A 16,664-nucleotide genomic window follows, 5' to 3' on the forward strand; every position below is an offset into this window, starting at 1 on the left:
AAAGAAGAAGAAGAAGATGGTATCGAGTTAGCTGCGAAACGTAGTTTGTTGTTTTTTATGAAATAAAATGCTGGCGCCGTGGTGGTATAGAAAACACCAATCGCTCAACCACCTTGTAAGAAGAACTACAGGAGATCACATAATCAGGTGCTAATTAACATAAAGCTTTATTCGGTTCTGATTGTGAGAACATCTTACCTAAACAGCTAAAATTTGTCTTGTTCAACCATCAAATTTCCCGGCCCAAATAATGTTTTGGAAAAATGGCCAATCAAGACACTTGTTACAAAATAATAAAGCTTGGATAAAATTCTATATTTGGTTAATCTCGGGATTTCCTTTGTACAGTGTTTCACGAGATAATGCGAGATTCTTTAAAATAGTAGCAGAAACAATATGGCGATGACAGAACAAGTTCCGCTTCAAGTCTTCATATATGTAGGAATTATAATATGTTCTCTAGTGGATTTTATAAAAACCGAAGGTGAGTGGTGGATTTGTAGCAATTTAATAAAAAAATCTTTACTCATGAAAACACTGAAGGTTTTTGATTTTACTAATTTTTACCTGAGATTTACCTGAACGATTTTTTTTGTTTTGTAACCACATAGAACATACCGGCTTATTAGTCAAACATTATGATGCGAATGTGATTTGCGTTATATTTATTGAATGTCAGTCAATCTTTGAGCTCCTACCTTATGTTATGATTGAAAATATAAACTTTATTTTTATTTCTTTTATTTTATCAAATTAAAGCTACAGTACCTTGAGAACAAGTGTCTGCATACATGTAGCTAAGAAGAACTCATTGAAGATACCCGGTTTTATGTACACCAGACAGGAGTTTTGTCTACAAAAGACTTATCTGTTATGTTAAATAAAAAAAATCACAACCAAGAAAATGTGGAAAAGTTCCCCAAATTAGTAACTATCCCTGAAATGAGGAATATGATCTTCCAGTGTTTTAAGAAAAAAAAGAGCACATTTTAAAATTTGAAATGAAAAGTATTTGTGCATTGACAATTTTCAAGGTGACTAACGTTTTAAAAACCTAAATTTTAAAATAATTAATTGGATCTTTAGGTAAAAATTGTTTCATTGATTTTCTACAAATTTGTGCAATTTTAGTTGACGGATCGACTCAATTAAAAAAAAATAGATTTTTAACACACTCATAATAACTGAATAATCTTCACAAGTTTGTGTTAATAACTGTTTGACACATTTATTGCAGTACTAACCATTTTTCCTTCCAAATTTTGTACTGAAGATTGTTTTATGAAAAAGGCATACAAAAAATACAAACATGTATTTGTTGATTACAAAGAAAACTGCAAGCAAAAGAGGATCTCCTATACTTGGCAACAGAAAAACTGGAATCTTAATTTATTTACTTGTTATGATCACATGGTATAAGCACATATGTTAGGTGTTGCAGATACATGTACTATATTGACTTCATGATGTCTTTCCTGGTTTTATTGTGTTGTTTGGTTGCTGTCTTGTTGACAAAATCTACATCTTGTATTCACTGATAAACATTTATTGCATATAAACTGACACATACGAACATATACATGTAAATAGACATAAAGAAATGAAAAGCAGTAATTAAAGCAGTGTTCCTGTGAAATATTTATTGTCCAGTATAATATTGTCACATGATATAGACATCCACCTAAGACTCCTTTCTGGGCACTGTCAGTATATGTACATACACCCCATAAATGTACTGGTATCTCTCAACATGTACATTTCAACCTCATAATGATATTCTTTTCTCCCCATTGTTTTTACATGTACAAATGTGTACCAACTTAAAATCCCCTTCTCTGAAGTGTCTTTTAATACATATATATCTGCCCAATTTCCATTTCTCACCAATATCTTTACATGTACAAACTGTATATCCAACCCATATCCTTTATTTCCCAATGTTTCCACATGTATATATATCCCATATCTTTTCCCCCCCACTGTCTTTACATACATGTATATATCCAACCCATAACCATTTCTCCTTATTGTCTTTCAGGTATATCCATATCCCATTCACCTGAATGTCTACTAGTATATCAACCCGATATCTACATGTATCTCCCAAATGTCTCACAGGTACAAAAATGTATATATCGGATTATATCCACATCATAACCCTTTCTCCCAAATGTTACATTCACCCATATTGCTTTGTCCCAAATGTCTATCAGGTACAAAAAAATGTATCCACCTCACATCCCTTTCTCGCAAATCTTTTTCAGGTACATCCACCCCATATCCCTTTCTCCTCATCTTTTACATGTATATCCATGTACCATATCTCTTTTCCTCTACTCAGTTACGGTTTCTTCATGTAAATCCACTCCATATCCCTTTCTCCTTAATGTCTTTTTTGTGTATTTTAAACCCATATCCCTTTCTCCCTAATGTCTTTTAATGTATTTTAAACCCATATTCCTTTCTCCCCACTGTCTTGTCATGTATTTTAATAGAACTGAGAATGGAAACAGGGAATGTGTCAAAGGGACAACAACCCAACCAAAGAGCAGAAAACAGCCCAAGGTCACCAATGGGTCTTCAACGCAGGGAGTAAATATCCCTTTCTCCCCAATGTCTTTTCATGTATTTTAAACCCATATTCCTTTCTCCCCAAAGTCTTTACATCAACACGTAAATCAACCCCATATCCCTTCTCCCCAATATTGCTAAATGTAAAAATGAATGTATTGCTAAAAATAGATGTTATCATAAAGACCCATCTTTAGAATCCTACATGTACACATCATGAAAATCCAACCATAATAGTCCATGGCATCAATTTTTTTCTGAACAATTCTAATTTGTCAAGCAAGTCAGCACAAGGTTGTATTTCCAATACAGAAACACTGTATATATTTGATTCTCTAAGGAATGCTAAATATTTGCAACTATTATCAAGTGCTGGAAAGATATTGTTTTGTTTATAGAAGAAACCAATATGGAATTTTTAGTAATTGTGCTATTGATTATATACTTTCTATTATCGAAGATGGAAGTTGTTAGGAATTTGTTTCGTTCTTAAAATGTTCATAAGTTCATAACCATGATAAATACATTGATACATGTTACATTATTCTCAAGGTAACATATAATGAGGCACAAATTACATCAAGTGCCACCATATAATTTTGAAGGTACAAAATGTGATGATCCGTATCGGTATCAAACACAAGTACCATTCAATTGACTAAATATCAGTGTGCTAAATAATGATGTAAATATTGTTCACAGTTGACATTGTTGATCACCCAACTTTACCAGTCTACTTATTGTAAAAAAATATCACCCTACTTTACCAGTCTACTTATTGTAAAAAAATATCACCCTACTTTACCAGTCTACTTATTGTAAAAAAATATCACCCTACTTTTCCAGTCTACTTATTGTAAAAAAAATATCACCCTACTTTTCCAGTCTACTTATTGTAAAAAAATATCACTCTACTTTTCTAGTCTACTTACAATTGTATTGTAAAAAAAAATATCACCCTACTTTTCCAGTCTACTTATTGTAAAAAAATATCACTCTACTTTTCTAGTCTACTTACAATTGTATTGTAAAAAAAAATATCACCCTACTTTACCAGTCTACTTATTGTAAAAAAATATCACCCTACTTTTCCAGTCTACTTACAATTGTATTGTAAAAAAAAATATCACCCTACTTTACCAGTCTACTTATTGTTAAAAAATGGAAGAAACTAGAAAGGTGGAGGTGTGCTAAAAAGGGCCCATGATTGTTATGTTGATTTTCTAGGCACTACAGATATACATACATTGATGAAATTTAGAAGTTCCTCCACGGTTGTGGTGAAAAAATGTCTTTTCCATTTCAGTGTATATATTGTACATTTAGAAGTTCATTCTTGTTCATGGTCGTATCTTGGTAGCCATTTACACAGTTGTTGCTCATAAAAAGATGTTTTATGACCTTGATTTAAGATAATTCATTTATATCTCAGAATTCAAGGTTACATCCAGCAATGGAAATCTTTTCCAGGCTATCCATGATAATTCACATATATTTGTAGTTACATCTTTATAAGTGACCTAAAATGTATGTATATTTCATGACCTTGAACCTAGGTCATATCTTCTTGGTCAACGAATGGACAAGTAGGTATTATTTAGTCCAAAATATGGAGTGTTTTACTCGGACAATATGTAACATTACTTACCATGACTGAAATTATATATTTACATGTAAGTTGGTTGCAATTTGTTAGAAATTACCAGATATGTGCAAACCAATTTCTGTTTTATCTAAAGACATTTGACTACATGTACCTTTTCCGATGTCAACTCTACAACTTAGGTAGAAATGTACAAAAACTACATGTATCAAAATTTATTCTTTAATTGAATTAGTTTTACATGTTATATAAATTTGAACAACATTATGTTTAAGATATGATAATACCTATTTATCTTGATGGTGGTTTTTGCCACAGGGAAAATATTTAACACAGATTTTCTTATCTCAGATATGTATTAAGTCAGCCTCTAAGCTGTATTGTCACCAGAATGTTACATTTTATATGTATAGACAGCTATAGTACAAATCATAGGTAACAAAGGTGCAAAATCAATTATGTAAAGGTGAATGCATTTAGCATGGCAGGTATATTTATCATACTGACATTCTAAATTTTAAGATTATTTATTTTTCCTCACACTTATGGGTGTAATTCTCAGCAGTGACCAGAAATTTTTCTGTACAACTATGTTAACAAACTATAATTTGACAAACATAAAGTTGTTACACAGGATGACAGGCTAATCTTCCATCAAAATAAATGTTTCCAAACAAATGAACTTGCTAGTGGTTTGATAAATGGGGTTGATAGTTCAGTGGTTTACATTGTGTCTAAAGGATGTTATTCCTTCCAACAGGAAGAATCATGCCAATTAGGGTCTGTTAATTGAACTTACAAATTTTACAAAGAAAACTTGGGGATAATTTTTGATACTTACATTATCTTTTGAAAGTTCTGTGTGTGTGTGTGTGTATGTATGTCCAGCATTTACAATTGATTCTGATCTGCTTGTCAGTGTCTGTTTTGATCTCAGTAGTTCAAAGGTGATTTGGCCACTCTTGCTAGAAATAGAATGAAGTTTATAGAAAAACATCTATCTTCACATATATGATTGTATGTTGTTTTTATTGTTTTTCACCTATATTTATCTTTTGGTCTGCTTATTTACTGGTCAGCCTGTCAATGTCAGTTTTGATTTTAGCAATTAAATGGTGATTATGCAACTCTTGCTAAAAATAAAGATTAATTCATAACACTGTCCCACCCAGATCCTCCCTTATTATGCTGTGTATATGTCAGTTGTACCAATAACCAGTCTGCTATGTCTTTGGTGCCCTGACCGAATGCTGAAGAGTTACAGTGCAGATAAAGGCACTTGATTTACACTTATCAGAGTTCAGTAAAGGGACCAAGAAATGCCAACTGGTCATAGTATAAGGAATAAAGTAAACAGACACAGGTTTGGGAGAAAGAATCACAGTTTAATATTTTCTTTGCATATCAATAAAGCAATAAACATATTTACAAAGAAAGCAAAATCAAGTTGAAAAACTGTGGTACTCCTAACAAAAAGTACATAATAACTGTGAGTTCTTTAAACAATACTACTCTACTAAATTAAACAATACAAAAAGATATGTGAAGTTGATGCTTCTTATCAAATAAACATATGTATTATGCATGTGTATACATCTTTTAGCAAATAAAATTAAATGTCCTTAAGGGAGTTGGAGGGTGGGAAGAAAAATTTTCCCAGTAAAATAATAATGGCTGCTGCAAGCAAGCGTTGCTTTAGGAATAGTTGAGCCTGTGTGCATAAAACAAAAGCCCGGCTAATTAAGCGCTGATTGGTTAATTCAAAATTAGCTATGAATCTCATTGGTTAATTAGTATGATCTCGAAAAACAATTAGTAAACGAGAAGCACATGCGGCAGTGACTGGGAAACCCCATTGCTGATTGGTTAAAAACCTAGACATGCGAGTGTCCCCGAGTAACTACTGACCAGCATTCCAAAACGTATTATGTATTAATACTCTATTTAAATAAAATAGTTCCTATAATTTATAGAAAAAAACTCTATCTTCATGTGTTTGTTGTTTGTTTTGTTTTTTTACCCACATATTTATAATGATATTGGAATGCCTTTACTTTTTTAAACAGTTCTAGTTCATGTGTTTTATGGTAGGAAAATAAGGCCTTTATGCAAATGTTGCAGAATGTGAGCCCCCAAGGGCCTGTTATATTTCAGAAGGTATAAGAACCTGATAAATCATATCTTGTTACATATGCAGATGCCTTAAAGGCTGAAGGTTCTGTCTGAGGTATGTCTATTGTCATTGACCTCATTTTCATGGTTCAATGACTGATGTTAAGTTTTCCTGATAAGGGCTCTGTAAAGATTTCACCAATACTTAAGTAACTATATATTTACAGTGTATAGAATGATTTTAAGGTGTACATGATTGATCATGTTGATTGTCCTTCTGACAGGGCTTATCCAACCTTGACTTCTTTTTCAAGGATCATTGATGTAGTAATTTCTTAGATTACTTTTACCTTCATCTTGACCTCACAGACATTCTGTATGTACATTATTTTCGACTTCCGGGCATTATGCTGAGGGGAAGGCTATAAAGTTGAATACATGAAGAAGTTGCATGAACATTTTTCACATGACTTCCTTTTGAATAATGTAAATGATAGATATACTTGGTTGACCTGCAAAAAAGATATTCTCAAGTACAAATTTATTTCTATGATACATATATGTGTTGATAACAAGACTTTGATGAATGACAATGTACTGATTGATTTTGTCAATCTGTTTATCTCAAAACATCTTCAAATGAGGATCTTTACCCATCTTCAAATGGGGGTCTTTACCATTTTGTCAATCTGTTTATCATAAAGCATCTTTAAATGAGAATCTTTACTTTGTTTTTTCAATCTGTTTATCACAAAACATCTTAGAATAAGGGTCTTTACTAGTCCATTACAAAACAATGAAGATATCCTCCTTATTTTTAAAAAATATGACATACTTTGGTCAAAATGACTATTGCAATAAAAGGTGACCATTGATGTGCAGAAACAAGGAATAAAGAATACGATTGTTATTCCAAGGCTCCTTGAAAATGGCTCAACAGAATCAAACCCCACTAAATTGGCTTGCAGAGATTCTTCAACAAGACATAAAGTTGTCCACCTGTTATTTTGATTTTTTTCCCATATCAGGACATGAACAGCCATTTCTGCTTATATCATTATCAGTTTATTCATTGCAACTCCTTGAAAATGGCTTGCCAGAATTCAATCAAACTTAAACAGATTTTGGACTAAGGACATGAAGTTGTACACCTGTTATTTTGATATTTGATATGTGTGATTTTTGGGGGTTTCCTGAACCAAAACAAGGACATTGTCATTTCTGCTTATATTGTTTGGAAACAGCAGGCAACTCAGTGTTTCTTAGAAGATGCAACCATTTTTATTATTTTGTGTTTATGCTCCAGAAATTAGGTTGATATATGAATTAATAGAGGATGTGGAGTATACATGTATGTCAGTGACACAGCAATTCAACAACACATGTAGCCAATACAATGCAATCTTGCAAATTGTTTTGTATAACATTTTACCTGTTGAGTTGTATTTAGTCATATATTCAAATTTATGGATTAAATTTTAATTTCTTTATAAGACTCGTAAAGATTTTACAACATATTTCAAAACATGCACTTATTTAATGTAAGGGACAGTTTGGGTGGTCAGAAAAATATCTGTAATTACTGGTACATGTACACTACTTCAGAAAATTAGTGACCTTACTTGTGTGACCACACATTATTTATAATTGTAATACTTACACCATTAAGTAAGATTTTATCTGTTTTACTGTCTGTATGGTTGGTATATTTGATAGTAATGTTAAGTAAACCTGACAAGTATTTCCATGCTGTGACTTCAAGCTCCTATAAGATTTTGACATATTTTTAAGGAATCAAACATTAATTTGATTTTACATCTCTATAAAGACAAACTTTTTGTGCAATCACAAAAAATTAAGTTTTTTTTTTTATCAGTTTTAAACACGATTTTTTGGCAAATATAGACAATTTTTTATCTGATGATTGGTTGTTTTTATACATTAAAGATTTAATAGGAATTCCCAAAAAATATTGTACAACAAGCAACTTGACTCATTTTCAAGGATTAAAACACACTATAACAGGAATTTAAAAAAAAAACATCATATGGGGTATATAACTATTGAAATAGTCCCTGAACTATGAACAGCTTATCAAAATGTTGGTCTGATAAGTTGGAGGGTTCTCAATAAGGAATTTTCAACTGATTCCAAATTTCTGTTGAGAAATAAAACGCCTTAAATCATTATTTAAGTCTTCTTCAAAACAAATAAATGACAAAAGAGTCAAATTCAGATTAATTATTTAAACTTTATTATTGATTCATTTTATTCAAAGTGACCTACTTAAATAGAATGTTGCCATACTCCATTCTAACATCAAGTCATATGAATGCAAGTCATTGAAGTATCTGATATTTGATCTTACTGAAGTCATAATAGCATTTTTGTCATGTTAGTATTTACAGATTCATTTTCCTGGTATTCATTTTGTAAACAAAGACCATCATAAATTAAAGTACACTGTCAAATAAATGTTATTCTAATTGTGGTTCCAACATTGTCAACTCCGACCTGTAACCTTGGGGGATTTATCGGAACCTTTCCACCTAAAGTATCATTTGAAAGGATCTGTAACCTTAAGAAATGTTCACAACTAAGAATCAGATCAGTTTAGAAACATAAGTTTGCTAAAAGATACCGGGTGACAGGAGGCAATTTTTAAACATGACCTTGTGACCTAAAAAAGGGGGGGTACCCTATTGGATCCCCCTAATATGCACTAAATGTGTCCCAAGGCTTGGCCAAACCAAAGACTTTAAAATTGGTACTTGCTAATTCCCAGACATACATGTGGCATTTAGGAGTCAGAACAAAGATGTACTTATAAATAAGCTCTGAGTTAGAATAATGTGTCTGAGTAGGGTGTTTATCTTGTAAGCTAACACATTAGAATTGACTCAGCTTGCCTGTTTAGTACAGATCAGAGTACATGTATAAAGCAGGACTTAGTAGATAATAGTCTTCTGGTTAGTAGAAAAGAGGGTACATTGTACATGTATAAAGCAGGACTTACTAGATAACAGTCTACTGGCAAGTACAAAAGAGGGTACATTGTACATGTATAAAGCAAGACTTACTAGAAAACAGTCAACTGGTTAGTACAAAAGAGGGTACATTGTACATGGATAAAGCAGGACTTAGTAGATAACAGTTTGCTGGTTAGTACATTAGAGGGTAGATTGTACATGTATAAAGTAGGACGTACTAGATAACAGTCTTCTGGTAAGTACAAAAGAGGGTACATTGTACATGTATAAAGCAAGACTTAATAGATTATAGTCTACTGGTTAGTTCAAAAGAGGGTAAATTGTACATGTATAAAGCAAGACTTACTAGAAAACAGTCTACTTGCAAGTACAATAGAGGATACATTGTACATGTATAAAGCAGGACTTACTAGATAACAGTCTACTGGTTAGTATAAAAGAGGGTACATTGTACATGTATAAAGCAGGACTTACTAGATAACAGTCTACTGGTAAGTACAAAAGAGGGTACATTGTACATGTATAAAGCAGGACTTACTAGATAGTCTACTGGTTAGTACAAAAGAGGGTACATTGTACATGTATAAAGCAGGACTTACTAGATAACAGTCTACTTGTTAGTATAAAAGAGGGTACATTGTACATGTATAAAGCAGGACTTACTAGATAACAGTCTACTGGTTAGTATAAAAGAGGGTACATTGTACAAATATAAAGCAGGACTTACTAGATAACAGTCTACTGGTGAGTATAAAAGAGGGTGCATTGTACATGTGTAAAGCAAGACTTACTAAATAGATAACAGTCTACTGGAAGACCCTATTTGGGCACATTGCTCTGAATCTAAGATAGTGGAAAAGAGATAAATTGAGTTACTAGTATTAGATACACAAATGAAGGCATTTAGTCGATTAGGTGTATCCAAATTATACCAAGATATTACAGTAAAATCAAAGGATAGATTTCAAGTATTTTAAGGGGGTCTTTATGCTATTAATCTTATTTTATGTTAAAGCATGATAAATGCAGGATATCCAATTACATTTAATGACATCTTAGTTTATTTACACCAAAATGTCGTTAAATGACATTGGATACCCTGCATTTATCATGCTTTTCAATAACATATGGTCAAATCGCTGAAAGACCCCCCTCCTAAATTATTGAAAACTTTCATCCTGCATTGATAATAATAATTATCTTGGTGTAAATTAGATACACCCATTCGTTCTAACGCCCTAAAGGTGTATCTAATACATATTTCTGTGAAATAATAAGTTCCATTATATATTTCATTTGAATATCTATACATCATATACATACATGACTTTTGGGATTTATTGTCTTAAGAAGAATAATAACTTTTAACGATTCACTGACTTAATGAAAATCAGCCATATCAAATTTAAAATTGCTGCTTCTTATAGATTAGATGAAGTCTCTTGTATATATATCCAAACATTCATGTATATAATTTTTAAAAGTCACCGATTGAAGTCTGCTCTGAATATAGGAACTACATGATTTTAACAGATTTCAGTGCCCATATGAATGGCTAGATAATGCTTTGTGTTTTAATGTTAATGGGAAATAGACATTAAATGTACATTGAAAGATCATTGTGATTTACTTCATATGTTTCCATCTCTTCTTTAATTACTTAAATTAGGATGAGAAATAACTGGTGACAAAACTGGAAAGGTGACTGTGAAATTTCTAATTTTACTTTTTTCTTTACAATCCACTACTAAATTACAATTTATTTTATTAATTGCTTATTTTAGTTTATAATGTATAGGTTGTACTAATTGATCATCTTTTTTTATGATATCACATGAAAACAGTGATGGAATATATTGTTTTATCGTGTTCAAAAGTTTACAAGATAAGAAATTTCTCATGTTGTATATCATCACAAATTTTGATGCATCAATGCAAATATAAAACAAGTTTATTGCATTTTCATGCAGACATGAACTCATTGAAGTAATTTATCAATTAATTGAAAGTTTTAAAAGGTGGATATTCCACAAAACATTTATGAAGTTTATATGCACCTTCCTTCAAATTTACATTTAAACAATTTTAATCAGAGTTAAAAAAAGAATAGGATACCAAACTAAATACAATTTGATTGCATACATTGAAGTTTGAAGACATGACTAATAACAGGCTTGTAGGCTGTCTATATACTGATTTTGTTCTTTTATGGTACAATTTATTATTTCACTGTTCCAGATAAAACATTAAAGGGGGGGGGGGGGGGGGGGGGGGGGGGTTATTGCTAAAAAAAAACTAGATTAATTCTGAAGTATGTTTATTTTCTGGTCTCAAAGCAGAAATGAAATATATTTTTTTTAGGGATTTTGGTGATTATGGCAGATATTTGATAGTCTTTGTGAAATTGATACTCAACTTTTCCAAAGTGGGCGATTAAGAGCTTGCCATATTGAATAAATTTTGTCTGATGTTGCAGACCTTATGTTTACCTTAGATGTCTTTTGATATTTTGTGTTGTTGGATTGTTCTCTCAAATGAAATATAATTTATTAAGGGACAGGCTTGTAGCTGGTCTACATATGGATGATATGTTAAACTTGTATCAGGTCTACATGCATATGTGGATTAGATAATCAGTGACTTCCTTGTATCAGGTCTACTTGTGGATTAGATAATTAGTAACAGCCTTGTAGCATGTCTTCACATGGATTAGATAATCAGTGACTGCCTTGTAGCATGTCTACACATGGATTAGATAGTCAGTGACTGCCTTGTATCAGGTCTACATGTGGATTAGATAATCAGTGACTTCTTGTATCAAGTCTACATGTGGATTAGAAAATCAGTGACTGCCTTGTAGCATATCTACACAGTAGATAGTCAGCAACTGCATTGTATCAGGTCTACATGTGGATTAGATAATCAGTGACTGCCTTGTAACATGTCTCCACATGGAGTAGATAGTCAGTGACTGCATTGTATCAGGTCTACATGTGGATTAGATAATCAGTGACTGCCTTGTAACATTTCTACACGTGGAGTAGATAGTCAGTGACTGCATTGTATCAGGTCTACATGTGGATTAGATAATCAGTGACTGCCTTGTAACATTTCTACACGTGGAGTAGATAGTCAGTGACTGCATTGTATCAGGTCTACATGTGGATTAGATAATCAGTGACTGCCTTGTAGCATTTCTACACGTGGAGTAGATAGTCAGTGACTGCATTGTATCAGGTCTACATGTGGATTAGATAATCAATGACTGCCTTGTAGCATGTCTACACATTGATTAGATAGTCAGTGACTGCATTGTATCAGGTCTACATGTGGATTAGATAATCAGTGACTGCCTTGTAACATTTCTACACGTGGAGTAGATAGTCAGTGACTGCATTGTATCAGGTCTACATGTGGATTAGATAATCAATGACTGCCTTGTAGCATGTCTACACATTGATTAGATAGTCAGTGACTGCATTGTATCAGGTCTACATGTGGATTAGATAATCAGTGACTGCCTTGTAGCATTTCTACAGGTGGATTAGATAGTCAGTGACTGCCTTGTGGCATGGTTACACATAGAGTTGGTAGTCAGTTAATGTCTTGTAGTTATAAATCTTTACTAATGGATTATTTATAGAGTTCCAAAAATTAAGAAGATTATGTAAAGAAAATCATCATCTGATTGCTCTTTTAGTTCATCAGGACTTATTTGCAGAGTTTATGCTAGGAAAAAGACAAATTTACCAATTAATTGAAAAATTGAAAATATAAGACAAGGATATATTTTGTGTAAGATAAAACTATAAAAAATGCAAATTCTTAACTACAGGCATAAAAGGAAATTTAACATGAAATAATATAGTTTTAAAAGGTGTAAGATCACTAGTACATATACTATTTATAGTGGAGCCTGGAGCTTGATGAAGTCATCTGTTGGGGAAATTAAATATGAAAAATTATTTGGAAAGCAAGTATTTTTCTAAATAATCTTATATGTTGCATTAAATCAAAAATTATTCAAATTAACACAAATTAATGACCAGTAAGTTGAACCTCTATATATTCTGTCAGCCACTGTACATTGTTTTTTCTTTTTATTTCCTCTTCATGAAATGTTTGATACCTTGTTTTAAAGTGACTTATAAGTATATGAATCATAATTAAACAAATATGGAGTAAACAAACAATCTATTTTACTTAGACTATTTAAATACCAATATTAAAGTCCTCAGTGCTTAAAATAATTTTTAGCTCACCTGGACTAAAATGCAGTTAAATGCCAGAAAATGTCAGATGACTTCTTTCTCCCTGTGTTGAAGACCCATTGGTGGCCTTGGGCTGTTTTCTGCTCTTTGGTCGGGTTGTTGTCTCTTTGACGCAATCCCTGTTTCCATTCTCAATTTTACATATAGGATTATTTTAGATATTAGCATTTTTACATGTACTATTAGTCCTAAAAACTATATTAGATTGACTAAAATATTGAAAAAATTTTCAGCAGCACAAGATCGACAAACAAGTCAATATTATTGAAATCATCAATCGACTCCTTACAGTTGTCTCCCCTAATTATCTTGAAAACTTTAAAAAAAAAAAATTGGAAGAATTTTTTTAAGACTTCATTTACCATAAGATGGAGTACAGTTCCATGAACAAATGGAGTCAGTTTAGAACTCATACTCTGCCAGACATAAAAATGTCTGTGTTTTATTATTTATTTGGTTGCCAAAAGTGTTGTGAGGCTTAATGACTATAAGATATTTTTAACATTTATTTGTTTTATTTTCAGATGTTCCATACACATTGCTCAACGAACCGTCCAATTTTAACCCTGTGATAAGTTTTGAAGGACATTATATAAACAAACGACAGGCACCATCTTCATCGGATACAACATCCCCCATTACAGAAACTACGCCAAGTCCTTCTGGAACTCAGAGTACACAATCTTCAACAACATTAAGTACAATTGATGTTAAGGTATGTATTTTGACATAACACCAATGAGGCAATGATTAATGAAAACAGAATATATAAAATACTGTCTTACTATGTTTATATTTGTATATTTATATTTGCCTTAGAAAGTTTGTCCAATGCTTAATTTTGCTATGCTTTCTAAAGTAACCTGGTTCATTTTAACTGTCATTGATTTTTTTCCTTTTTCTGTTGTAGGACCAAGGTTCACATAAGTATTATACTTCAAAAGTTGTACTAAGTGATAAATATTGGGATGAACTAAATGATTTTCCTGCACAGCATGCTTCATTAACAAATGGTCATAGAATTGCTGTGGTAAGTATAACATTACAACAGGTCCTAACAGTTTCCTAGGGAGCAAGTACCTCATCCCCCCCTTTTTTCCACAAATATCTTCCAAATTATATAAAGGATTAACCCTAAATGGGCAGACACTAAGTGCTGCAATGAATTTCCATCTTAAGTTAATTTTCAGATTATGTTTATATAGGTCATTTTAATGACAAGTGTGATTAATGTTCCTTGCAGTGCAATGATATTTTTCTTATTTCTCTTCATTTGTAACTTATTTTCCTAGAATGCTTTTCAGAATGATAAAGTTGTAAAATACATTTTTAAATTTCTGCTACACCAATATACATATACAGTCTATCCTCTTCATCGGAGATTATTTGTATTTCTATACAACTGCAGAAGTAATTCTTCATCTCAAAGAGAGAGACTTCCTATTGGTTTTTCATACTTCATCCCAAAGAGACAACTTCATATTGGTTTTGCAAAACCTATTTAACAAAATTATATAAATTTGACAGGTCAGTGTATTATTCTATTCATATACAAAAAGAATATGAATTGTATATTTTTCCATTAAAAGTTGTTCTCTGGTTCATGAGATCAGTTTACAATGACATAGCATCAGAATTCATTTATTTTATAGGATAATATAAAGTAATATCAAAAGTTCCAATAGGTCATTTTATGTTAGGATATTTGGCTTTAGTATGAAAAGACTTAAGACACAGAATGTTATATTTGTTAAAATTCTGTTATTTTTTTTATTTATTATAGCTGCAATATATATATGATCTTATATAGTAATATAAAAGACTTAATTACTTAAACTGTCTTTAGATTATTTTATGTAAGGATATTTTTTCTTGAAGTTTATGAACTAATAAGTTGTAGATGGTAAAGATGTGTCTGAAAGGTGATTGTCTTACATGGCAATTAATAGATCAATAATTCTCTTAGAGATGTGCCTTTAATGTTCAATTTAAAATGAAAGGTTAGTTGTTAAATCAATAATTCTTACCTTTAATAAGGAGGAAGTAGACATTTAAGCCTGGCTTTAAGCCATTGTCTGTGTCATTAAAAGAGGAAATTTTGTCCTTATTACAAAATTGTATGTACAAATAACAAAAAATGTAAGAAAGAAATCATTTTCCTCTTCTCTTTTCGCAAAATATTTATTTGGTAATATCTTATGATTCTTTGCGTCTAATGTAGAAAATAAATTTTAAGAAATCCCTTTATTTTCCTGTCAGAAAAATAGGATATAAAGGTAGTTTTATGTATAGATAATGATTTGAAAAAAATGCCTTTATTTAAAATGTTTTCTGTAAATATCAGCACATTTTTCAGAAATAATGTTGTGTTTATAGATATTTCTATTTTGGTTGTGTTATCAATTTCCGGAAAGAAAAGATATTTCTCGTTCCACACTGAACACAATGTGATATGAATAAGGGATATGAGAAATGCATTAATTTCCTGCAATGTGTTATGGAATTGTGATATTTCATTGCTTGATTGGCTATTTGTAAGGTCAATGATGACTTTCAAAGATCATATTCCCCCCCCCCCCTTGGCAACAAGACTTTTTGATTTCTTCCTTGTAAATATAAAAGGAATCACATATTTCACCTGAAAATGTTTTTATTTTTGTCAAATTTGATTGCATTCTGAAGCATACAAAAAGTTTATGTCTGATCTTTACACTTGTTCACATAGGTTCCTAACACAATATTCTCAATACCATAAGGCAGATTTATATTTAAAGTGAAGCCTGGAAATCAAAAATATTTCACCAGAACCAAGATAATTTTACCATAAGAGAAATAGGTGTAAACAACTTATGAGAATAGGATGTCGTTTGATATCAACTCTTGTTATTTAATCAAATGATAATAATAAACTCACCAGATGACTCGTTTATTTTTATGTTGAAATTAAATAACTCTAGTTGATATCAAGAGATATCCAATTGGAACTTGTTATGACACCTATAGATATTTGACTGTCAGAAAGTTGAACACTATGCAGTTTGAAGATTTACTTGAAATATATATACAGACAAAATGAAATAGATTTTCAATATGAATGTCTGTTTTAACAAGCTTGTG

The 16,664-nt window shown here is 31.5% G+C and overlaps 1 protein-coding gene across 4 annotated transcripts in view; it reads left to right on the forward strand.

The window, feature by feature from the left end:
• The first annotated feature begins 355 nt into the window (after positions 1-355).
• Positions 356-16,664, forward strand: part of LOC127730956 (plexin domain-containing protein 2-like) — an 88,812-nt gene continuing 72,503 nt past the window's right edge. For all 4 annotated transcript variants that reach the window (XM_052239596.1, XM_052239594.1, XM_052239598.1 and 1 more), the window contains exons 1-3: positions 356-484; positions 14,072-14,262; positions 14,458-14,577. In XM_052239596.1, coding sequence (XP_052095556.1) covers positions 397-484; positions 14,072-14,262; positions 14,458-14,577 — 399 coding nt within the window. In that variant the 5' untranslated portion in view covers positions 356-396. The remainder of the gene's footprint in view (positions 485-14,071; positions 14,263-14,457; positions 14,578-16,664) is intronic.

This window comes from Mytilus californianus, unplaced genomic scaffold (genome assembly GCF_021869535.1).
Source record: "Mytilus californianus isolate M0D057914Y unplaced genomic scaffold, xbMytCali1.0.p SCAF_2, whole genome shotgun sequence".
NCBI classification, from domain to species: domain Eukaryota; kingdom Metazoa; phylum Mollusca; class Bivalvia; order Mytilida; family Mytilidae; genus Mytilus; species Mytilus californianus.